General features: G+C 46.6%; 1 protein-coding gene across 1 annotated transcript in view; it reads left to right on the top strand.

Moving 5' to 3' along the window:
- The window catches only part of LOC147690129 (alpha-1-antitrypsin-like), a 147177-nt gene that overhangs the window by 32540 nt on the left and 87499 nt on the right, over positions 1-27138 (top strand). Inside the window, exon 3 of the mRNA XM_086937730.1 lies at positions 20776-21046. Within this exon, the coding sequence (XP_086793856.1) occupies positions 20776-21046 (271 nt within the window). The remainder of the gene's footprint in view (positions 1-20775; positions 21047-27138) is intronic.

The following is a 27138-nucleotide window of genomic DNA, read 5'->3' as shown; positions in this document are numbered from 1 at the left end:
GCTATCCGGACCCCCCACAACAACTCCTGCCTAAAGGTCATGTTTTAAACTCTTTAACCAAGCTATGAGGTCTCCTATGAGTAACTCATTCCCCACCCGGGACAAATGAACACCATCCCCCAAATACATACTGTCCCCTTTGATACAACCATGCGAAACAGAATGCAGTGTACTTGAACGAAACAATCTACTCACTTTGTTATTTATCTTCCTTACTGAATGATTCAGAGCAGAAACCGAAATAGCCCCCCGCCACACTTTTCGTGGGATCATATGGGACCATGCAATTGTGCACCCTGGAACTCTTCTTGCCAACCAACTTACTGTGGAAAGCATTGCCTCAAGAAGAAGTCATCTACCAGTGGCCACCAAATCGTTGCCCCCAAGATGAACTATGATTATAGACGGCGGTGACCTTGTCCGCCCTAACAAACCCTCGAAAAAGGATTGAAACTGGTCAATACAGAGCCCGCCCTTTCCGTAGAAGGACACACTGTACCCGTATTCCCCAGCCACGTGAATCATGTCACCTGCTTTGAATACGTCCGCGGCACGCCTCACGTATGAGTGGCCCACGACCCACACCTCCTTTTTCACAGCCGGTGATGTCTGACCGCTGGTCCCCAGGTGTCGGGTCGACTGCACAGTCCGCCCCGCCTCGTAGGCTTGCGCAACTGAAAACCAAACAAAAACAAGAAGCGTGAGTACATCATTACAGCTTCACAACATGTGCAACCGCACATACCTTTTATAACAGTTCGAGGACCAACGCCCCACACGTTTTACCTCTTCTACACTCAGACCCCTGGCTGTAGCCTCTGTGGCAGCCCCTATCCGAAAGGAATGGGTCCCAAACTCGCCGGGGTTCAAGCCCGCGGCCGAAATCGACATCGCAAGCACCCGCTGGAACTGAAACCTCGTCAGTGGGGTGGTATCAGCGTGTCTCAACAAGGTCCCCCCCCATGATGCCACCCTCAGTGCTAAATATTCCTCCACGCAAAGAACCGGGCACATGGAAGACCCGGGAATCCTCTGTATGATTATGCAGTCCCCAATCGCACCCTGATCGGTTTTGGACCTCACAAACGAGACAGATATCGTCTCCCCTTTGACCTGAATGTGCTCTCGGCACAGTCCCCCCATCGTATCCTGCTTGTTCTTCGCCACTAGTTCGCTTACCCGCATAGCCCCATGGAATGCTAGCGCAAAAGCGGCTCGGAATAACACTGTTTCATACTGGGATGAACATGTTGCAGGGAGTACGGATAATAACAGGGCCAACCTATCCAGACCTATCGGGTGCCTCACATCTGTTCTGCGACCCTCAAGGCGTTGCCACCCACGTAGCGCTTTTTGCACCACGAAAGACGCTGTTGGGTCCTGGATCCCGTGAGCCCTTGCCATAAAGGAAATGGCGGCCCGATGCCTCTGGGCCGTAGCTACTGATTTGCCTGCCTGATGTAAAGACAGCAGAAATTTTACTACAGACTCTTCCTGGCCCCAAAGCTCCCCCCTAGCAGCCCCCAAAAAGGCCCAATAGGAACGGAACGCCCCTTCATATGCCTTCCTCGTCCTGGGTGCTAAACTCTCTCCCACGAGGTTTTGTAGTTCGGGGCACCGAGAGACCAGAGAGCTTCGGGAAAGGGTGCCGCCACAGGGTCCGCTGTGGGCAGGAAACCCCAGAAGGCCTGCATACGGAAACGAGAAAGCGCATCAGCCGCTTGGTTCATTACCCCCGGCACATGTCTTGCCTTAAATAGCACATTCAATTGCATACACAATAACACAATTTCTTTGAGCAGTCTCAGAATCCATTTGCATCGTGCTGCCTGACTATTGATACACTCAACCACGGTCATGTTATCAGACCAGAACACCACAGAGTGATCCCGGAACCCCTCAGGCCAAGTTTTCAGGGCCACCAGAATAGGGAAAAGTTCGAGAAAAGCAATGTTACTCGTCAGCCCGTCCTCGTGCCACCAAGACGGCCATCTTTGGGCCGACCATTGTGTGCCAAATATGGCCCCGAAACCAATACTCCCTGCCGAATCGGTCCACAGCCCCAACTCCTCGGAGGACACCGCTGGCTTGCTCCAGACAATTCGACCATTGAAATCCGCCAGAAATGCCAACCAAATGCGCATGTCCTGGCGAACCTCTGCCGAGAGCCTCGTGCGGTGATGACCCTCCTTCAGGCCGACCATGGCTTGAGCAATCGAGCGGGAAAAGGGGCGGGCCATCGGCATTACTCTCAGGGCAAAATTCAACTGGCCCACCATTTGTTGCAATTGATGCAGTTTTACCTTAGTCTCATTAATACACGTTTCGAGGGATGCCCTGAATTTTAATACCTTTTCTCTCGGTAATTGAAAACAACCTTCCTCCGAGTCGAGCTCGATCCCCAGAAACTCGAGGCAAGTCGAGGGACCCACAGTCTTACCTGGCGCCAATGGCACACCAAAATGGTTCATTAAGACACAAAATTCATTTAAGGCCTGTCCACATTCTGGATCCCCGGCTGCCCCCAGGAACAGAAAGTCATCGAGATAATGCATAACATGTTGAAAACCCGTCTTCCTTGTGAAGACCCATTGCAGAAAACAACTGAACTTTTCAAAATAGGCACAAGATATAGAGCATCCCATTGGCATACATCTATCCATGTAATATCGACCCTGAAACATGAAACCAAGGAGACGCTGATCGTCTGGGTGTACCGGGAACAACCGGAACGCTGACTCGATGTCTGATTTTGCCATCAGTGCCCCGGGCCCCAGGCGATTCAACATGGCGACGGCCTCATCGAAGGATGCGTACCGCACCGAACACACTTCCGGGTCTATCGCATCATTCACGGAAAGACCACGTGGGGCCGACAAGTTATGTATCAGCCGAAACTCACCCGGGTCCTTCTTGGGGACCACCCCTAAAGGGGAACAAACAAAGTTAGCAACCGGTGGCAAATCAAATGGGCCGGCGACACGACCTCGAGTCACCTCTTTCCCAATCTTCACCTGTACCACCGCCGTATGCTGCAAGACCGACAGTTGATTCTTTCAGTTTGCTACACCCTGAAAATCCCCCACTGGGATGCGGAAACCATATGAAAACCCGTTCCACAACACCCCAGCGGAAGCATGATCCGGGTATTCGTTGAGCCAAGGAATCATTGCCATGGTATCAATCGGGGTAGGTAAAGGCGCCCCTCGGACTATATCAGACCTGTTTGGCGCCTCCCTTACCACCGTTATCACCCGTTTTGGCTCTGCACATGGACTCAGGATGGGATGGCTGCCCACACCCCCCACACTCATGTCTGAATTTGCATGACCCCTGGGGCCTCGTACATTTCCCTCTGTTGAAATTCCAACAAATCCCCCTTTTACCTGTGTTGCCACTCGGCTTCGAGTGGTACTCGTTACCTGTACCCGTCCGAAAGGGCGTCCCCGAGTATTGGCGGGAAGATTCACCCCCGTTACTCCCTAACAATGGTACTTTCAACATTCCTGTACTCTCCATCTTTTGCCAAGACACGGAGTCATAACAATCCCAAGTCAACATTGGGTCGTGTTCTTTAGCTTTCCTGAACAGGTTGTCATAGCAAAACCACTGATTGCCCCCATATGCCCCGGAATACTCCATGATACGTGATTGATAAATAGGCAACTCGGTCAGCAACTCGGGCCTGCGCTCGCCCATAATGGAGGTAAAAATGCCCCACGCTCTGCCCAAAGTACCAATGTTTTCGTCAATCTTAAAGGCGGCCATTTTTGCGCGCCAAACACTCGGATGCATGAGCTCCTTTTGGCTCTTAACATGCTCCATCTCATAATGATCGGTAAGCAAGGCAAAAAATGTTCACATACTTATTCGCCCAAATCTTTTCCTTAATTTCCATTGGGACATGCTGAGCCACCTTTTCCCTCCGCGAAGGTACAGACCCTTCCCCCGCGATCGGCAGTGGCCGCTTACCTGAACCAGACGCATTTTCCCCCGACGGAACTGGCGGGGTAACAGGAGACGATGCCTTCGCAGCCTCCCTAGCTTCCCGCATTTTCCTCATCACTGCCCTGGCGTCGTCAGCCGTGGTGCCCTCGTTATCTTTTCCCAACCACGCTGCCAATTGTGCCGCTAACTCGGGCGGCATATCTTCCCCGCTCACGGGGGTGACCACCACGGGGATCGGATTCCCCTCTCTCGGCACCGGGGTTGGCTCCTCAAGTGGGCTCTCGGGGACCGGGGTCTCCCCCCGAATGCCCCTCTTCTGGACCTCTTGCCTCTCCCACCCGGGACTGCTCCCGGCAAAGGCCGTTTCGGTCCTCCCTCCCCGTCCATAGCCGCCATCTGCTTCTTTAAATCGGCTACTTCCTTCATGAGCATGCGGAGCATCTGATCGGTGCTGACCCGCTTTCCGACTTTCTTGGGCATTCTCAGACAGAGTCTCTGTAAGACAAAAAGAAAGATTACAACGCTCAAAATTGCTCTTCGTTCCGTCTCGAGCTCACGTGCAGCGGGGAGGTGCAGCTTCAGAGCACAGGAACAAGAGGATGCTTTCTTGGCTTGTTGCTCCTTTTATCCGTCTTCAGGGCGGGCGTAAACCCGCCCCCGCCTGCCTCCGAGGGCGTGGCCGGTCGCGTCAGTGTCTAGGACAACCAACTCTAGGGCGGGAAAAAGGCGCGCCCCGGCTACGCCGCTTCGGGCATACCAGCCGAGACTCGCCTCACGCACAAGATGGCTTCCCGGGGGGATCGTGGTACTCCACCATACGTTCGGGGGGACCGAATGGTCGCCCCTTTCCATTCTCGCAGCGTTTTTAGGACTGGCCTAAAACCGATTCAGCTGCCTGGCCAGCCTCATATTACCCCAAAATATCATACAAAATAACAACAAACATAGATGCTCTCAATTAACACTATTCTACCATTGGCCTCTTGAAATGCCTCTCAAATAATGCTACCTCACGTCACAGCATAAAGTATAGCTCAGTTGTCCAGCCCATTCCAACCATTGCACACCTTCACTTGTGTGACTAGATCTTGCCCTTGCCCATGTATGGATGCACCAAAATAAAAGATCTCCAAGAATAGGACGTTGTAGACACAGTGACTACTAGCCCCTATGTATAATACAGTGTCATCAACTATTCCCATCACATTCATATGCATATATTTTTTATAATTTGCAATATTGAGTCCTCACCATCAACCGGGCATGGATATTTCTTTTATCCTTAAGATAACATTAGAGTAGCAAGAGTGTATATGCAGATTTCTAGGGTGAAACCACACCCTGCCCGATTTGTGAATTTCAAGCAATTGTATCTTACTTGAGAGAGACCTCTAATAATCACTTGAAGAAATGCAGCAGCTTTGCAGTCCTTACATTTCTATCTGATACACTGGTGTTGCACTTACATGCTTATATTGTCTGTAAATATTCCAAGACGTTAGAGTCATCCCAGAATATTTGTGCAGTTGCCCTTCTCCTTTAGGATGTTGCTATGATCTATCAATGTTGCTATTTCTTCCTCTTACCTTTTGCCTGGTTATGTGATCTGCTATGGAACTAGAAGTTTGGGGATGTCATGGGGTGGAATGCTGGGTTGTGGAGTCGGTTGGGAGCTGGTTGGTGTGAGGTAATAGAAATTTTCAGGTAGCCAATGTGTCCCCCACTCGCACCCCATCCATGCACCCATGTTCCTTGTATGTCATGTAACTTCCTTCCCATGCAATCTAGAAAGACGCATATGCATTTGCGTCCAACGTTAACATGTCAGTTATATAGTTACCCAAGAAAATCCCGTTAATTAGGCTTCTAGGCCTATGGTGCCAACGTCTTTACATGGTACACTTTTGAATCTCGCACACGTTTTCTCCATGTTTCCTGGCTCCGTCGAGCTAGGCCCTTAATCGAGGCTCCGAGTCTTTTCTGTCTCTGAAAGCTACAGTTTAGGTATGCATCCCTGACCTCTGCCTTACTTCCTGCCCAGCGAAGCGGTGCCCGGCTCAGCCTTGCCTGCCTGCCAAAATAGTATTTTGCCTACAAATTATCTGCTCAGCCTCCTCGAAAACACATTCCAGTCTAGTGAAATAGGTAAACTTATTCCCGGCTGCAGAGCAAAGGGCCCAGCCTTCCTGTCCTCCTTGCAAGTGATTTACAGAACCCGTTACCATGGTAGGCCCATGGCCCCGCGTATTGCACCAAGACACGTATGCATGCACTAGCATTCAGTATTGAACGGCCTCTGCCCGAGAGACCTTTTACTTCAGACACTACATCCTCCAAACATGAGATATCAGATATGCTATAGGTACAGGTCGTTCTGACATCCCAGACACCAGTCTCCTCTACTAGTGCTAAAGTCAAAGCCCCCAGTTCTCCCCAGTTACAAGTCATACTCAGTTGCGCGCGCATCTAGGCCAAAAGTTTCTGCTGATCTTGCAAACTTTCTCTAAGCATCCATCCACTTGTGACGTTTCTTGTGACGTTTCTCTGACATGTCAAGTGCACGCCCACGTGTACGCCTTCTTACACGCCTCCTGTTACGCACATGTGTTCTTATCTCTCTCTTTTCACCTGTTACGCCTACTGTATTCATTTCAATTATACTGTTTTACTATATATAATGTGTGATGTTAATAAAATGTTGAATATCCCTTCCTGAACCTTAGTGGTGATGGAACATGATGTCCTGTTCCTCGAGGATCATAATTAAAGCCCGTATGACTCAGATACCACGGACTCTGCCTCTCATTTGATTGAGCTATCCTTATTGATATTTAATGTATGGAAAAATAGTCTGGTAATTTTATTTACCACATATTTCTGGCGCCTAAATAGGGACCCCCCCCCTTCCCCACTCGCCGGCGATGTAACGCAGGCCTTGACCCCTTCTACAGCCGTGAAGGATCCAGTGCACACCTGCGGGTTTTCCTGCTATCTCCCTCAGGCCCACGGAGGAGACGGAGACTGCGGTCCGGCATCCAGACGAGGCGGTGAGGAATGCGGAGGATCCCGACCAGAGCCCCAAGTCGAGAGAGCAAGGTCCGAGGTATCCGGAGGCCCACCTGTTCCGAAGCGCATGCGTAGTAACAGCCAGACGCCGTAGCAGTCCAGTCCAGTCCAGTCCAGTTTCCGAGGCCTTCAGTTTCTGCTTCCCGGTGAGTACCGTTGTTGGGAACGCATCTAGACGGGTTCATTAATTTGTGCCCGGTAAAGACAGGTCTGGGTACACAGACCTGGTCCAGACGTGTTCACTTAGGTGAATACGGTAAAGAAGACGTGTCTCTTTATGGGACCGGTATTGTCTGTACTATTTTAGCAGTGCATCTAGTAATCCAGTGTTCTAGTATTGTTTCACGAGAATTTTCAGAATTTGTGTTTTCTATGTACCAGGTATCAGTCTAAAATGTTTCAATGTAATGTCGTGGTATGAATGATTGTTTGCTATTCATTATTGTGTTTACTGTGTTCACGTTCAAGTCAGTTCAAAAATGCCGCTGTTCTCGAAATTACGTCAGATAGGAACTAGGAAAGGGATACTCGAAGAAGCAGTTCCCGTCCCGCCTAGGGACACTCCCGCACATTTTATGTACCACAAGCACGGCTTAGATGCCATACTGTACCTAGATTTGTGGGTGGATTATACTAAAGATCTGGAAGAGAAGTATAGATGGCCTGTCTCAGGGACATGGGATGCTGATTGCATCATGAGAGTAGAAGAAGCATTATGGAAGAAGAAAGCCAGACAATCCCAGAAAGATGCCATAGAATTATGGCGTAAAGAAGCGCATAGAAAAACAGAGAAAGAAATCAGGAAAGCAGAGAAAAGTAGAGAAGACTCTGAAAAAGCTAAAGAAAAAGAGTTACTAGAAGAAGGTGAACGAGTCAGAGCAGAACATTTAGACCGACAAAGAAATGCCCTTATTACAGGCATGTATCCTGTTCTTGCCGAGGGCCTGCCCAAGGCGACCCCGGAAGTACCCCGTAACTTGCCACCACCATTGGTCCCGACTAAACTCCGTCACAAACAGACCGCAGCGGACATTTTCCTTTCTTCCTATTTAGATGATGTAGCTCCAGCATATACCAATGTACGCGTACCACCTGCTAATAATGTACAGCAGCCTATTCAGCCTGTTCAAGACGCGTTACCACCACTCCCTCAAGACTCGACTCCCCCACCCGTTGTCATTTCCCATCCTGTCACAACTGTCCCTGTCACTACTACTGCTACTGTCCCTCCTGCTATCGGTCCTAACAATCCTTTTGCTACACTGACAACCCAGAGTCTGCCTACATTACCTGCACCTACTTTTCAAGCTATGGCCCCAGTAGTAACATCACAGCTAGTTGATGGTTACGCTTCCGCTTCAGGAGGCGCCGTAGGAGGTCGCCCTGTCACCCCGCCTCAAGTAAAACGAATGACGCTTAGAGAAGCAGCATTACAACGTACACCCAGAGCTGCGACATTCGCAACCCTTATACAGTACATTACAGATTGTAGATATGACCCGGTACCAGGCGTAGACGAGATGATGTTATATTCATTACGTTTACGACGTGTTACAAACTATTTGGTTCTTTTACCAGAAATGATTGACCATTTAGACAACATATATCATTTTATTAGAACAGGGGAGAGATCAGAAAGTATTCAGGAGGCCATGGCACATCACAAGGTTGAGACACAAAGAATGATCTTACAGTTTTTGATAAATTGTTTGATAAGGGAACGAGATCGGCCAAGTACAAGCAAAGAAGAGATGGACGCCCTGATAAATTGGAGTAACAATATAGCTGATGGTAAACATAATAAACAAAGTTGTATAGAATCCATGTACAGAAAGATCCGTAAAGAAATCGTACTAATACATGAAAAAGAAAAAGCAGCTAGGGAAGACGAGAAAGAGAATGAAACAGAGGATGACGATATAGATGATGCAGAAGATAACCCAGATAGAATAGCGTACGTAGGTAGAGCAAGACCTTTCGACAGACCCATTCGCCTAGAAAACAAGAAACGTTTCCTCTCTCCAATACCAGAACAATGTTCTCTTGAACATGTATTCCAAGCCACTGATAAAATACTGAAAGAAAGAATAGGTTACAGTGAACTTAGTACCATGCGTGATCAGGAACTAGCACGGTCAGCAGTACAATGGGCTGGAAATACTAATATATATAAAGACGATTCAGTAGCGCAAACATTTTTGAGTCTTTCCCCAGACGAACAACGATTAGCTGGTATGTACATGATCCAGCATCTCATTACACTATATGAAAGTCAGCATTCTGATCCAGGTCCCCTATATAATATACTGGAAGAATTACTCCTAAAAAGATGGAGAGGCCTAGGTACCGATTTAATTAATACCATTCTAGAACAACGCCACAAATACAGAACTTTCCTGACTCCACATTTCGTTCCTGTTCCACCCCCAGTAAGGCAACCTTTTTACATAGACAGACAGAATCCCTTACGAGAAGTTCATCCCGTCGAGACCCCAGGGGGTGCGCTTCAACGAGTATTCGTATACACTCCCTTGACTAAAATGGAATTATTGGAAATGAAGAAATTAGTGCCCTGTCATGATAAAGATCCAGCAGGATTCCACCGTGAATTAAAAGACATGTTACTGATTGGGGATTATACGTATCCCGACATTCTTAAAATGTTAAAGGTATTGTTGCCTGCCGGCATTTACGAAAAACTTAAAGAGAAAGAATGGGAGGTGGGAGATAAAAAGATTATTTGGACTGAATTAGAAGACGAAGAAAATGGGCGAGTCCCAGGTATAGGTCTTGGGGATAAAGCCAAAGCATTACCAGGATTATTAGTACAAGTCTTGCCTAGGTTATTGACAGTTAAAAAGGAAGACTGGGATGCAATCTCAGCCTGCAAACAGAAACAAGACGAAGACACTAGTGATTTTTATTCTAGATTCGAGAAATGTTTTATTATTAATAGCGGCCTGAAAACAAGTAGTGAATCATATCCACATCTTTTTGTGACCAAACTAGTCGAGAATTCCTTACCACAGGTTAAAAATAGAGTACTGAAAGTCGAAAGTACATGGCAAGCTAATACTCCTTCCCAAATGTTACAAATGTTACAGTACCACCAGAACCGAATTAGAGAGGAACACGAACATGAACAGAGGCGTATGAAAGATACGAAAATGAAAGTACTAGTTGCCCAGTTCGTCCCAGTAGATGGTCAGAAGAGGGGTACGACACAGACTAGTCATCCTGCAGCTCCTGTTAAAGGGAATTGCAACTACTGTAAACAGCCAGGTCACTATATAAACGAATGTCCGGTTCTGAAATACAATATTGCTACAGGCAGGACGAAAGAAAGACCGCGTCCACCACCTAGACCAGAAAATGTTCCACAGAATATTCCACAGAACACGCAACCTCCACAGAATGCACAACAGCCACAGACAGTAGCTGTATCCCGGCCCCAACCCATTGCTGCCACGCAACATGTCACACAGCAAATGTACCAGTATGCACAGTCAGATTACCCCGATTATCAGCAGTATACATGAAACAGCCTAGAGAGGGAGGTTGGCTTGCCCCTTATCGAGGTTCCTGTAGATCAAGAGGGTCCCTATGTACATAGTCAGGTATTAGGGAAAGACAGAAACTTTTTGATTGACACAGGGGCGAGCAGAACTACCATCAGTCACGACGAGGTTCCAGGGGCACCCCTCTCAGGCTCACAGAATGTTTCCCTTGGATTTTCAGGAAATCCTATTGTCAACGAAGTGTCAAAGCCAGTTCCCCTTGCAGTTGGTCCATTGTCTCGTACTACAGACTTGTTACTTACGAAATCGTGTCCTGAAAACTTGCTTGGTATTAAAACGTTGAAAGCACTAGGAGCAGTTATATGTTGTTCTCCGGAAGGAGTGAGATTGTTTTTACGTGACTTTAAAGGTCATTATGTGTTGAGAGATTTTGATCCAAGATTGCAGAATGTACCACAGCATTTATGGGCGCAAGGTCCAACTGATGTAGGTTGTATGCACATTACACCCTATCGTGTCACACTCAAGCAAGGTGTTGTACTGCCCCGAATCCGACAATACAAATTGCCCCCCGAGGCTGTAACAGCCCTACTGAAAATTATAGATGAGCTCTTTGCACAAGGAGTAGTTGTAGAAACTGACTCCAATATTTGTAATTCTCCAATCATTCCGATTCTTAAACGAACTGACCCGAATGCACCTCCAGTCTACAGACTGGTGATCGACCTTCGAGAACTAAATAAATGCATAATACCACAGTACCCAGTAGTCCCCGATATTTCTTCCCTATTGACTGCCATTGATTCCGAAGCTGCGTTTTTTACCGTAATAGATCTCAAAAACGCCTTCTTTAGTGTCCCCATTCATCCTGAAAGCCAGTACCTTTTCGGATTCTGTTTGAATGGCCGAAGCTTCAAATTTGCACGTGCACCTCAAGGGTTCACAGAAAGTCCTAGTATTTACAGTCAAGCTCTGAAACGACAACTAGACAGTATTCACATGCCTACTGACACTGCACTGCTGCAATACCTTGATGACTTGTTAATTACAGCACGGACCGAACGTGACTGCGAACGCGCATCACTGACAGTCTTGTATTTTCTGGCCGAAAAGGGGCATAAAGTGTCCCCTTCGAAGCTACAATTCTGTGCCCAGCAAGTCGTATACCTTGGACACTTGCTGTCCAAGAGGGGTAGACAGTTGACACCAGATCGTATCCAGTTAATTGCACATCTGCCACAACCCAAGACACAAAAGGAAGTACGGGCCTTCATTGGCCTCACTTCTTACTGCAGACAATGGATTCCTCAGTATGCAGATCTAGCCAAGCCACTCATACAGTTGACAACACAGGAGGCAGCGACTTCGACTGTCCTCCCTTGGACTCAGGAACATACACAAGCTTTTAATGACTTGAAGAAAGCTTTATGTCAAGCACCTGTTTTAGCAACACCATGTTACAGCAAACCTTTTACACTTTTTGTCACAGAACGCGATGGCACTGCATTATCTGTTCTCACACAAGATAAAGCAGGACACCATAAGCCTTGTGCTTATTTTTCTAGTACATTGGATCCAGTAGCCCAGGCCTTGCCTGCGTGCTTAAAATCAGTTGCAGCAACAGCTCTAGCTATCAGACAAAGCGATTCAATAGTGTTAGGACATCCCTTGACAGTACAGGTTCCACATTCCGTGGAAGTTCTCCTGAACCGAACCCAGACTCAACACTTGACCATAGCACGACTGACAGGATATGAACTGACACTGTTCCAGCCTCACATAGAAATCAGACGTTGCAACATACTCAACCCTGCCACATTGTTACACTCCATTACAACTGATCCAGCACCACATGACTGTGTAGAAGTCATTAATACTGTGACAAAGCACAGACAAGACTTGACCGACATTGCATTGCCCGACCCAGACCTGACACTTTATGTGGATGGTTCATGTATGAGAACAAGCACAGGAGAGTTAGTAGCCGCATATGCAGTGACCACTGAAACTGATGTCATAGAAACACATCGTATTGACACAGTATCTGCCCAAGCAGCAGAGCTCATCGCTCTGACCCAAGCCTGTATACTAGCCAAGAACAAGAAAGTAAACATATACACAGATTCACAGTATGCATTCGGAGTCGTTCACGACTTCGGTGTTCTTTGGGAAGAAAGAGGTTTTTTAACTTCTCACGGTGCCAAGATACAACATGGTCCCCTCATTCAAGCCCTGTTGGAAGCAATACATTTGCCTACAGCCATAGCCATCATGAAGTGCAAAGCACATACTAAAGTCACCGATACTATTTCCCAGGGTAACGGCCTGGCAGATCGAACAGCCAAACTCACAGCTCAGACTCAGACAGACATTCCGACTGATCCGACAAAGACTGAAGTAACTTCACTGACACATTGCATGACAGTTAAGGATCCCACACTAGAAGTACTCGACATACAGACACATGCAACCCCAGATGAAATCAAGAAATGGACTGAACAAGGAGGGATCCAGACAGATCAGGGATGGATGACGAAGGGAAGAGCCACATGGTTCCTCCCCGACTCTATGGTTCAAGTTATCATTCACACAGCACATAGTCCAGCACACTTAGGAGAAAAAGCCATGTTAGACAGTTTACAGAATCTTTGTTCAACAAGCATTTACGTGCCGCAGCGAAACAGAAAGTGCGTACCTGCATGATCTGTTGTCAGTTCAATCCAGGCAAAGGTATTCCCGTGGAACAAGGTGGATTTCATCCTCCTGACCATCCTTTTGAAGTCCTCCAGATGGATAATATCCAGATGGACAGATGCAGAGGATTCAAGTATGTCCTCGTAGTTGTATGTGCCCTTTCCCGATGGACTGAAGCATATCCAGTTCCCGATTACACTGCTGTAACCACTGCCAAACAACTGGTCCGTGAATTTTTCCCGCGATACGGCTTGCCCCGTGTCGTGTACTCTGATAATGGTCAGCCATTCTCGTCCGAGCTCATGAAACAGGTATCACTCCTGTTAGGTTACCAGTGGAAATTCCACTGCGTACGACACCCTGAAGCCGCTGGTCTCGTTGAGAGACATAATCAAACCCTGAAAACACGGTTAGCGAAGGTCTGTGCAGAAAAAGGAGTAGATTGGATAGTAGCCTTGCCAGTTGCCCTCTTTTACATGCGAATGGTAGCCCATTCTAGAACTGGATTGTCCCCGTATGAAATAGTTTGTGGACGTCCCCCAAACATGTGGGGTACGCCTATGCCCCGAAGAATAACTGATGTTGACAGTACTATGCTGACAGATTACCTAGCATCCTTGATGTCTGCACTACTATCTTGTCGTTCACAGGTCGCGGCTGCCTTCCCGGACAACACCCAAGTAAAACCGCATGAAATCGTTCCAGGGGATCACGTCTACGTCCGAAATTTTGACCGATCGAGCCCTTTGGAGCTGAGGTGGAAGCAGCCAAAGTTGGTGTTGATGACCACGAGGACCGCAGTGAAGCTGGAAGGACGTAAAGGCTGGTTGCATTCCAGCCATATTAAGCGCTTTCATGGATTGTGTCCAGAGACTGTAATCAAGGACTGCCCCCTTTCAGACACTGACTCTAAACTCCCCCTGTTAGAGAAAACTCCGCAGCAGGAGTACCGAGCCAAGTTGAGGTCTAGTAAGTCAGACAGCGTTTAATTGTTTAAGTCCCCCTCGGGTGAAGCGGTTAGACAGGTTTCTGACATGTATAAGATAGACCCAAGTAGTCAGAGAGATACACGAATAGAAAAGAGAGAAAAATATTGCAAAAGTCTGAACAGACGATGCGTTATCGCATTCATTTTTATGTTTCTTCTGAGTCTTACGATCATATGCATAAGTTTAATGCTACATGTTTTCTTTCCTCTTGATTCTCATGTACATACTTGCTCTAATGACACTGTAGAGCACACTTTCAGCGACCTGCCCCCCCACGAACTGTCCTATCGATTAGCAATGCGCAACAATACATTTATTCGTATGTTACACCATTCTCACCAGACCAGCAATGCTACCAATTGCTGGGTATGTGGCCGACTCCCTCCCTATCAGAAATACAAGGGAGCTCTGCCCCTCTTTCCTTATCCGTTTACACATAATGGTTCGTGTGGTGCATGGTTTACTTTAATGTCCTCCCTAGATAGTAAGTCCACGGTTTCCCAGGGCAATTGGATTTGGGGGAACCTTAATACAGTTATGAATAAAGTATGTTTCCCAGACAAGGAAGGTCTTCCCCAAAGGACAGGGACCGATCTAGAAAATGAAGTATATGGATTAGGTAATTTTACACTTAACCTCATGATTCTGAATGTGCAGTCTGAGACTAATTCGGACTTGCCGTTTATTACAGTTTTGCCAGTGAAAGGCGAATTATGCGTCAGAAAGAATGGTTCAGTACATCTAGGACACAGTGATTGTAATACTGTGGTCAAATTCAGTGATAAAGGGAAGTCTACTTTCAACGCCTCCCGCCATTCTTATTTTATATGTGGTCAGACAGCTTATGTACGTCTGCCATTAGATTGGGATGGGACGTGTTATATCGCGTTCCTATTGCCACCTGTTTTCCTAGCCCCGCCTGATTATCATCGAAATTCGCATCTTGTACATGTGAGACATAAGAGAGACCTTCCTCCCGTAATCGATTATTCTGAATCAGCATGGGATTATATAAAAGGATATTTTTGGTTCATAGGTCCTGTCCAAAATAGTAAGATAATACGAAGATTGACCAGAACTTTGTAAGCAGTAGTGAACGAGACTACTTTTGCTTTAGGTAACCTGACCGAAGAGCAGTCTGCTATGAGACTTGTTGTTCTTCAAAATCGCCTTGTCCTTGACGTCATCCTGGCCGATAGGGGCGGGGCTTGTAGAGTCATCGGATCCAGTTGTTGCGTGTTTATTCCTAATAACGCGCCATCCGTGTATAAAGCAATAGCAAGGCTCCATAATATAGCTCACCAGATGCACCAGAATCCAGACACTTGGACTTGGTCCGGTTGGCTCTGGAGTGTGATATCCGCCTGGGGATGGAAATTGTTATTGTTCCTAGGAATTATACTGCTCATAGTATTCAGTTGTTGTCTCTGTCTGCAATGTGGGCCAGCGATTTGCGGCTTGTGCGCCACAGCTTGTATTCCCCGTCCAAGTACACGTTCCCGTTCCCGAATAAAGAAAGATGAACAAATGATGCTATATGAACAGATAGATGGTCTCATGAACATAGATATATCCTAAAGGGTGTAGTAGGGGCCAAGGAGGGAATGAGGTAATAGAAATTTTCAGGTAGCCAATGTGTCCCCCACTCGCACCCCATCCATGCACCCATGTTCCTTGTATGTCATGTAACTTCCTTCCCATGCATGCTAGAAAGACGCATATGCATTTGCGTCCAACGTTAACATGTCAGTTATATAGTTCCCCAAGAAAATCCCGTTAATTAGGCTTCTTGGCCTATGGTGCCAACGTCTTTACATGGTACACTTTTGAATCTCGCACACGTTTTCTCCATGTTTCCTGGCTCCGTCGAGCTAGGCCCTTAATCGAGGCTCCGAGTCTTTTCTGTCTCTGAAAGCTACAGTTTAGGTATGCATCCCTGACCTCTGCCTTACTTCCTGCCCAGCGAAGCGGTGCCCGGCTCAGCCTGGCCTGCCTGCCAAAATAGTATTTTGCCTACAAATTATCTGCTCAGCCTCCTCGAAAACACATTCCAGTCTAGTGAAATAGGTAAACATATTCCCGGCTGCAGAGCAAAGGGCCCGACCTTCCTGTCCTCCTTGCAAGTGATTTACAGAACCCGTTACCGTGGTAGGCCCCTGGCCCCGCGTATTGCACCAAGACACGTATGCATGCACTAGCATTCAGTATTGAACGGCCTCTGCCCGAGAGACCTTTTACTTCAGACACTACATCCTCCAAACATGAGATACCAGATATGCTATAGGTACAGGTCGTTCTGACATCCCAGACACCAGTCTCCTCTACTAGTGCTAAAGTCAAAGCCCCCAGTTCTCCCCAGTTACACGTCATACTCAGTTGCGCGCGCATCTAGGCCAAAAGTTTCTGATGATCTTGCAAACTTTCTCTAAGCATCCACCCACTTGTGACGTTTCTTGTGACGTTTCTCTGACATGTCAAGTGCATGCCCACGTGACCGCCTTCTTACACGCCTCCTGTTACGCACATGTGTTCTTATCTCTCTCTTTTCACCTGTTACGCCTACTGTATTCATTTCAATTTTACTGTTTTACTATATATAATGTGTGATGTTAATAAAATGTTGAATATCCTTTCCTGAACCTTAGTGGTGATGGAACATGATGTCCTGTTCCTCGAGGATCATAACTAAATCCCGTATGACTCAGATACCACAGACTCTGCCACTCATTTGATTGAGCTATCCTTATTGAAATTTAATGTATGGAAAAATAGTCCGTTAATTTTATTTACCACAGGTGGACGGTTCATGTTGGAGCTGCTCCGAGGGTTTGATGGCTTGTACCTGACTTACCTACATTTAAGATCCTGCTTACATCTACACGCATCTTGGACTTATTAGATGTGCACTCCAATTGCTAAATCAGAAAGCAAAAGTTTAATGGTGGAAGTCAGTCAATGATAAATGTGATGTTGCAGAAGTTAATATGTTTGTTTATTGCCCTTGTTTTTTGGGAATACGTGAACCTACGTGAACCTAGGTGCAAAGCGGTGTTTTAGTTATATGGAGGAAGTCAAGTGTGTAGCGTTTTAGAAGACTGCCTTTAGATTCTTCTGATGGGCTGGCTGCAGGTCAGCAAATTCCTTGATTGGTTCATGATGTTTTACTCACAGATCTTCGCTTGGCACACTACAACCAGTATTCAAAATGGAATTTCAGATACTTTTGCTGCAAATAACACACAAGGTAATACTAGCAATCCTAAAGGATTTGAATACGAAAGCTCTTTTTTAGTTTGCTACAAATCCTTCCTTAGGAAAAATGAGTGCTGTTTTAAACAATGGTGTGTAAGGCTCTCAGTACGAGTTGCCAATTTAGGTAAGGAGAAGCCGGTTGGACAGAATATCAGCCTTCAGTTGGTATGCCCGAATATTAGTTCAGTGATTACTAGTTTCTTTCTCAGAATGGCTAATAACATTAGACCGAGGAATAATAATTCCAAACCTTTAAGCAACAGGATCAAATCTGCACACTTATAGCACCTGCATGGAACAGGTTGTAAATTTGTTTGCGTTTTTAGGCGGAAGATTAGGTTGGGTGGAGTATTTTGCTTCCCCTATGCCATGATATAGAGAAGAGGTGTGAACCAGGCACACCAGTTGCCCACAGGTCCATGCAGCTTTTCCCTGAATTCCCAGTACTTCTGGGCCTATTAGGTCTGAAGTTCGCAGACCTGATAATTACAGACCCAGAGATACTGGAAATATCAGAATTGCTCTGCACGCTATATCACACCATCGACTCCTCCTTCCACACAGCCACCTTCCCGGAGAGCTGGAAGCACGCCGAGCCTACCGCCCTCCTGAAGAAACCAACGGCGGACCCCACCGACCTCAAGAACTACCGTCCCATCTCGCTCCTTCCTTTTCCGGCCAAAGTCATCGAGAAGACCGTCAACAAACAGCTGGCCGCCTTCCTCGAGACGAACGGATCCCTTGACCCCTCGCAGTCCAGGTTTCGGGCAAACCACAGCACCGAGACCGCCCTGATCGCAGCCACCGATGACATCAGAACCCTGATCGACAACGGGGAAACAGCGGCCCTCATCCTCCTGGACCTCTCTGCGGCATTCGACACCGTCTGCCACCGAACTCTAGTGAAGCGCCTCAGCAACATCGGAATTCGAGAAAAAGCGCTGGAATGGATCATCTCGTTCCTCACCGGAAGAACCCAGAGAGTCCGCCTCCCTCCGTTCAGATCCGAGGCCACCGAAGTCATCTGTGGCGTACCACAAGGATCTTCACTCAGCCCAACCCTCTTCAATGTCTACATGAGCCCCCTCGCAGCCATCGCATGCCAGCACAACCTCAACATCATCTCCTACGCCGACGACACCCAGCTCATCCTCTCCCTCACTAGCGACCCCACCACCGCCAGAGCCAACCTACATGAAGGGATGAAAAACGTTGGCGACTGGATGAGGAACAGCCGCCTTAAACTGAACTCGGACAAGACGGAAGTCCTCATCCTGGGATCATCACCCTCCGCCTGGGACGACTCCTGGTGGCCCCCGGCCCTGGGCACCGCTCCCAAACCGACGGACCACGCACGCAACCTGGGCTTCATCCTGGACTCCTCCCTGTCAATGACCAGACAAGTCAACGCTACAACACCCTGCGCATGCTCCGCAAGATCTTCAGATGGATCCCCACGGAAACCAGGAAGACCGTCACCCAGGCGCTCGTCACCAGCCGACTGGAGTACGGGAACACCCTCTACGCCGGAACCACAGTGAAACTTCAAAAAAGACTCCAATGCATCCCCCGACACAGCCACATCACCGGACACCTGAGAGACCTGCACTGGCTCCCTGTCAGCAAGAGAATCACGTTCAGACTCCTCACCCACGCACACAAGGCTCTCCACGACCTGGGCCCCAAGTACCTCAACGACCGCATGACCTTCTACACGCCCACCCGCCAGCTACGATCGACCGGCCACGCACTCGCCACCGTACCACGCATCCACAGAGCCACCGCCGGATGAAGATCCTTCTCCTACCTGGCGGCCAAGACGTGGAACTCCCTCCCCACCCACCTTCGGCGAACCCAAGACCATCTCGCCTTCAGGAAGCCGCTCAAGACCTGGCTGTTCGAGCAGTAACTTTCCCCTCTCCCAGTGCCTTGAGACCCTCCCGGGTGAGTAGTGCGCTATACAAATGACGTGATTGATTGATTGATTGACCCCTGGCCACTGGTAATGATGGCTTCAAGTGTGGGATGAATACAGGAAATTTATTTGCTTACACGTCAATGGTCTTGTTTTCCTTCATTAGTTTTACGTACAGACATTTTCCACTTTTTGTCGAATTTTCTCTTTATCATTTCTGCATAGTAGCAGAGCGGTGCACACTATTCATTTCCAATATGGTTTGCTGAAGATTCTCTATTGTGGCTCTATGGTTTAAACATTTATAGAATCTCACTAGCATCTCTCACCAAGTTTTCCCTTCTATACGGGTTAACCTTTTCATGCAGTGCCAGTTAATCTCAAGTTGCAGTACAGTACACATAGCTTTCAAACGTTTTGTTCATTTAGTAGTAATTCTTTTGATATTTAGGGATGATCGTGATTTAAACCTGGGTACCTGGAGCTGGTGGGCGGTGATGAGTAAATAGATCTTGACAGGAGACAAGTAAGATGAGGATGGCTTATGATAAAATAAAGCGTTGACGACACATAACTCTATTATTAATGCTGGCAGAGACCAGTGAGGTCCAGCAACAGCTGTGGCAGCCCACAGAATGCAGCAAGCTTCATCACCCTGTACCACATCCCCACAAAGAACCAGCGGTGTGAATCACATTGTGCGAGCCATGAGAGGCTGTCAACTGAGAGACAAGGCAATACTTTCACCATAAATCCTTTGTGGGGAGCTGACTGACTCAATTCTGCAAAAGATATGCTTCATTTTTTTCATCCGCCTACTATTGTGGATCGAAATGAGAACCTAGGAAAGATGACCTTACTCTAAAGGTCAAAAGGGGATTATTTCTGTCACCTTTCCTAGTTCCATGCAACCTTGTTCAAGTCTAATGAATTATGGGGCATATTATCAAGGACCGGTGTTAAAATTATCGCCGTTACAGCGATAATGGGCTTGATAATACGCCCTTGTTAATTCCCATAGAAGCCCATGTTCTTGTGTTAACATGGGCTTCTATGGGAATTGACAAGGGCGTATTATCAAGCCCATTATCCCCATTTTATCGGCAGTTTCCTGCCAATAAAACGGCGATAATTTTAACACCGGTTCTTGATACTATGCCCCTATGCTCTTAAACTGGCTTATGTTGAATTTCGTATGGGCAGGGGGAAAAGAGAGTAAAGGAGAGAGATAAGTGAATCATATTCAGTAAAGAATCCTGTAGTATAAATCTTGGTGACTGATTTTCCTCTAGAAACAAAACTTTTAGGAATACACAAGGAACATTCTCTTACATTTACAAGAGATAGGTACCCTAAATGCTCATGCAATAACAATACGCATTTTCCCTTCTAGGAAAATGGGAGGAGCCTTTCGAAGAGGTAAACACAAAAGAAGGTGACTTTCACGTGGATGAGAAGACAGTTGTGAAGGTGCCCATGATGTACCATTTAGGAATGTACAACAGCGACTACGATGAAGATCTTCACTGTGTTGTGGTGAATATGCCATACAAAGGAGACACCAGTGCTTTACTGATTCTCCCAAAAGAGGGAAAAATGAAGCAGGTGCAGGATGCTCTCTCAGGACCAACAGTAATGAAATGGGTCAAGTCTTTGGCACAAGGGTAATGTCTTATTGATTATTTTAAAGTGCTTAGTCCATGACATCAACCTTTTAAAAGATCACATTGTGAAAAAAGGGTATGTTATATTCTGCAGGGTGCACTAAAGGACTGTGCAATTTGGTAATTCTCAAACTCCCAGGAATTCAGTATGCCTTAATAAAGAAAAAAAAGAGCGATTTCTAGTGCAGGCGTCCCTTCGATTGGTTGCACTCAGTTTTCAAGCTTAAAAGTACGTTTATTGAAGAAATATTAAGTCAATACATAATATAACATGATATGAAAAACGATATAAACAACATTACAAAAGAAGAAGTCACATATATAGTATGGATTTAGGAGAGGCTGGTCTATATATGAATACATAATAATTTTGGGGGAGAGGAGTAGGAGTGGAGGAGTGTCACCCATTATCATCTAAGAATTGTGTAAAAGGAGATCATAAATGTAGACGTTTCATAGCAAGAGACATAGGGTATGCATATGGTATCTAATCTATGATTGTGACAAACCCCATACCACCATGATTGAAAGGATAATTTGGACACATTTGTCCTATTTCCTATGATCTGCAGGAATGCAACTGCTAATGACAAGTCTAGAATTCAAATCTTAGATGAACTCAGGAGTCCTACAAACAGTTTCTTTATGTCAGAGAATACGTTGGTAATATGCAATTCATCAAGCTAGTATACATTTCATGTACGCATCTGGTCAATATTTCACATTTTGTATACTATGCCTATTATTTCAACTCCTTGTTTATTCCCCTATTCGTTTGCTATTCATGTGATTTTAACTTGTGCCAACCTTATCCCTCAACTGTGCCCTCCTCTCTGCCCCCTTGTGAATGTTTGCTTCACGTCTATGTTTTTTTGTTGTGTCTGATCTTGTCCACATTGGGGATGTCGGGTTTAGCCATGTTAACGCAATACGCCTTTTTGCTAACATTAGTCCTAATAGTAAAAATGTCCTGCTCAGTTTCCTATTCTTGGGTGTGGGCAGTAGTCCTAATATTGTTGTCCAAATTTCCCTGGTAACCTCTCATCCCGTGGCTGCCCGGAGTTTCTGTGAACTTCCGACCAGAATGGGGCGACAAGCTGTCATGGCCATACCAATGGCAAAAAGCTTGAATCCACTCCCCCACACCAATGGGCAAATATAGGACCTCTCTGGGTATACTTTGCTCAGCATTTTGGGGGTAAGGTAAGCCTGGTGTACAAAATTATATTGAACTAGTTTAAATCGAGCGTTAGAGCTCACCAATTTAACCCCATCATGTATCCTGACCCCTTTCTGTGCTGTCATAGGGTCTCCCACCGCCTCATCCCATCTCGTCTGTGTGGGAAGTATTTTCCTTGGCATATCATCTCGTATCGCCCGATATATGTCAGTAATCAGATGCCGACCCTGGGCCATACATAGCATTGCTTGCAGCATTTTTGTTTAGCTACTCGAGAGATTTTTGCATATTGAAAAAATTGTCCACTACCCAAATTAAAGGAAGCCTCTGCACATTCCCTTATCACAACTTGGCCATTATTATATAAATCTCCCGATGTTAGACATCCCCCGTCCCTCCAAGCTGAGCAAGACAGGTGAATGGTCTGAGATATACCGTGATTGGTATTTTATCCCTTTTACATCCAGGATCAGCTCATGTGAGATAAACAATAGTGTAGATGGCTAAACGTGTTAGTTGCTGGAGTGTGGCAGGAGAATGTTCTCAGTACCAGGTGGCGGGTCTCAAACGCTGCCAGTCCTCAGACATTCCAAGTGAGTATTTTCAATGAATTAGAAGCCATCCCCGTTATTTTACCTTTAGTGCTTTTCCCCTCCCACTATCAACCACCCCTCTCAGACTCCCCCTAGCGAGTTGGATTAGAACTGCGTATATGGCACATCGAGAGGACACATTCCTGAAAGACATCCACAATGCCCCAACTGGTTGAACAAACTAAAATCCCCACTCCTCCCACCCCCTGGCAGCACTGCTGATCCTGCATCCTCTCGACCGTAGAAATTCAGGGCTCACCGATGCCGCCCCATACCCTCCCAAATCACAAGATGTGAATACCTAGTGCACCAATGTTCAAAATTCTCTGTCAAAATGTTGATCTTAATCTTGGTGCCTTTAAATTAGTACTCCCACAGTCTTAACTTATAAGCAACTGAGCAGACAGCAGGGTGTGAGGAATAGCCTCCAGCTCCCAGCTCGTGACTTGAACCCTGTAGGGCGGGGATTGGTCCCCCTGCCTGTGCTAGTAAGTTACTAAAATAAATGTTTTAACCAGGCTGCTACACCATTCCTTTGTGTGAGACTATTATACTTATCTGTAAGGTTGTTCGCTGCACTCTCAGCTCGCGGCATCCTTTGCAAAAGCGAGTCCAGAATTACATCCTGTGATCTGTCTTCGGAGTCAGGATCTGACTCCACCATTTGCAGGGTTAAAACCGGATGCACATGGATTCTACTTGGGCTGCTGCTGTGGTCCCCATGGGACTGTTGATCGGCCAGGGTCTTGCTCCTAGCCAGTCCCACCCTCCGCAAGGACCTGTCAGATCTCAACTGCAGCACCAAAGATGAGTCTGAGTGGCTAGACTCATCCAGCCATAATGTCACTTCCGTCGCCTGACAGAAAGAAAAAAGGCTTTACCTTTTTGTTCCACCCGCAACTTGACTGATTAGAGAAGACTGTACTTCAGCCCGGCGTCCCGAGGACGACATTTCACTGCCAGGAAGGTTCTCCTTTGTTTCTGTACTTTTTATGTATAGTCAGGATAAATTGCAATGGTGTGTACTTGATATGATTGTGGCCATTTAGAATGGATGATCTGCAGAATAATGTCTCTATCTCTATAATTAAAAAAAAAGGCTATGACAGCGCTTGGTGGGGCTCCAGGACGAGGTGGCGGAGCAAGCGCTCTGTGGGCTCTTTCTATATTGAAAATGTTTGAAAGTCTCTTGGGGGCCAGCTCATTAAGGATCCAGTTCTCCAGAAAGAGCTCAGCAGATGGGCCTTTAACCTTCTTGGGAAATCCCATGAATCTTAGATTATTCCTTCTGGACCTTCTTTCAGCATCCTACGCGCGGTCATCTAGGTGGACCACCTTTTTCTGTGGCAGCTCAACTGTATCTATGAGAGAAATAACCTCCTGCTACATGACCTTCACATCTTTTTCATTGTAGGACACTGTATCTGACACTTTATGAAGATCACATCTCAGTAAATTAACGTCTATTGCCCCTACGTCTAGCCTGTGGATCATACCTTCTCTGGTGGAGTGAGTTGCAGCCATAATGTCTGCAAGGGAGAGATCCGGGATGCGCTGTGCATCCTCCCCCTGCTCAGCCTGCATCACATCTGGGTCGATGGGGAGCTGAGGGCATGGCTGCGCATTGTTTGAGATTTTGTTAATTTGCACTTTGTTGGCTTTATCTTTTACAATTTTGGATCTAATTCTGGTCTGCATCCCTTTTAGAAGATCACTTCCCTGCAGCGTGCACCTTCCAGTGTCTCCTACGCCGAATGACCCCAAGACACCACCAGAAGTTTACTTGTCTCTCAAACTTCGTTGTTGAACAGCCTGAGCAGGCACCCTGTATAACGCTCTTTTTTGCCCTATTAGCAACAATGTCAAAGGGGGTGCCGACCAGTTTCAGGCTGCTCCAATCCCAGGAGCACACCTCCCTCAATTGGGACACTCCCGGATCCTATCTCAGATTTTGCTAAAATCCGACCACAAGTCCACTTTCCCCAGGCCTTCGTGGTCTTGCACTATCCACCAGGGCGCGCCCGGGCCCAGCCGACTGGGAGTCAAGTGATCCGACGCAGTCGCTCATTAGGGTGCTGGGGACCATGTCAGAGGCTCCCGACCCAAGTAGAGCAGGTCAGGGGTGCAATCACCTACTATAATGCTATGGAGGTGCCCCCAGTCTCAGTGGCCCCGGGTCCACAGACAGTCCAGGTCCACACACAAGTAGACCATACTTCAGGCTTCAGCAGTAAGTGCCCTACTGCAAAGCCGTCTCTTGGCTCACAGTTGATGCTCCAGTAGGAGGGCTCCAGTGCCTTCCAGAAGCCCCTGGTTACAGGATACTCTTCCCCGCCCAAGTGCTCGGGACCTCCAACCATTGGGGGACTTGAGCCACCAAACATTTCTGCACTTCTCTATTGAACACTGTTGGTGCATCAATCCCTGTATGACTTTTTCCTTCTCTGATGGCCCGGGAGGCCCCTCACATCTGCATCACCCTCCCTGGGCGGTCGATCTGAACCTCTGGACTCTTCAATCCAGGCCGGAGCAGATCGGGGGTCGACCAGCGTTCACAGGCTCACCTTCCCGGCTCCTGCCGGGAGCGCCACAGCACGGTTTACTGCACAGTTGGCCCAGAGCACGCAGTGGCCTCCTGTCTCACAGAGCTCCGGGGGGGATTCACCATTACACATATGGATTTTTCCTTTGCCCGCTCAACTCTGACTGCCTCTGTCCGCGATCCGCCTCCTCAACATGATTCGGTGCTCCTCGAGCTGTCCGACCCAGCTTTCAGCACTCCGCCCAGCTGCCTATCAAGATGTTGTCCTGAGGTTCTGCCGGATCCCGCCTGTTCCAGGGTCCATTCGGTGGCATGTGCCGATATCTGTGACAAGTCTCACACACTGGATAACCTTTCCCATCAGGTTTGCAGGGTTTACAGCAAAATATTCATCCAGGAAGATGAAGGATTTATTTGCACTGGAGGGAGCTCCGGCAAACATGTCAAGCCTGCCATTCGCCCAGCAGGATTTGAAGAGAGGATGAGTAGCATCAAGTGCTTTTCATAGAGCCTGAAATTTGCTTTGAAAAGAAGAGGGAAGGTGAAAGAGGAAGCGAACTTGTGAGAAACAAAGATATGTATCTTGATTAAAGAGTTAGTGTACCCAAAATACTCTGTTATTTCTCCATGGCTTCCAATAGATAGGTTTGTTATTTATTAATATAAATGTATTATGCCAAACAGTGGAAGCAAGACAGGTATCAAGGTCTTTAGGAATAAACCCCAATGCCGAATAAGGCAATTTATAGGAATGTTTGAGAACTGGTGTAGATATTGTTTGTGGTTCGCAAGTGAAAGATAAGTATTCTTGAAAAGAGAAAGGGAAAAGAAAACATTTCTCAAGGTCAACCCATAACAGAGAGTTCAATGAGGAGTCTGAGAGCCATTCAAATGCTTGACTTTGTATAAAAGTATTATGATATTTTAAAAAATCTGGGAAATGTACTCCTCCCTCAATTTTTGGGAGCAGTACTTTTGACAACACTATGCAGGATTTTTGTTAGTATAATAGGCATTAACATCATTTTAATCTTATCTAGCTGGACCCACCATGACAAATATAATGGATACCTTTTCATAACTAGAGTAGTCAATTTATGAAGACATTTTTCCATTTTTAAAGAAATTGAAGTATTGATGGACAGAGTGAACCATATGCCAAGATATTTAAGTTGCTTAGGGCACCATAGAAAATTGGATACAAAGTATTCTTTCAAGGTAAATTTAGTTAATGGCAATATTTTACCTTTGCCATTATTCAGTTTATAGCCATATGTTACCTTGTATGAGTCAACCTCTTAAAAAAAAAGCTGGGAGTGAGGATGTCGGTTGAGAAAGAAACAATAAAATATTATTGGCATATGCTGCTAATTTAACCTGTTGTTTATTAAATGTGAAACCATGAATATGTTGATTCTGTTGTATTTTGGATTAAAAAGGTTCTAGTGCTCAGTTGAAAAGGACAGGGGATAGAGGGCAATCTTGGCAAATGCCTCTATGTAGGGTAAAATATGAGGAGGTAAGGCCATTTACGTAGATAGCGGCCTTTGGGTCAGTATGGAGATGGGAGATAAGAGATATGATTTTAGGACCAAACCCATACCATTTGAGAGTATGAAAACTAAAAGGCCAATGTACTCGATCAAATGCCTTTTTGGCATCCAAAGTGACTGCTGCAAGAGTGGCAGAATAATGTGACGCTTTGGACAAGATAATAAAAAATAAATGAGTATTGTCAGAAATGTGGTGCCCTTTGATAAAACCGGACTGTTCCTTA

This window comes from Lissotriton vulgaris, chromosome 9 (genome assembly GCF_964263255.1).
Source record: "Lissotriton vulgaris chromosome 9, aLisVul1.2, whole genome shotgun sequence".
Taxonomy (NCBI): domain Eukaryota; kingdom Metazoa; phylum Chordata; class Amphibia; order Caudata; family Salamandridae; genus Lissotriton; species Lissotriton vulgaris.
Note: the sequence above shows the minus strand (reverse complement) of the source record. Positions and strands in the feature narration are given on the sequence as shown.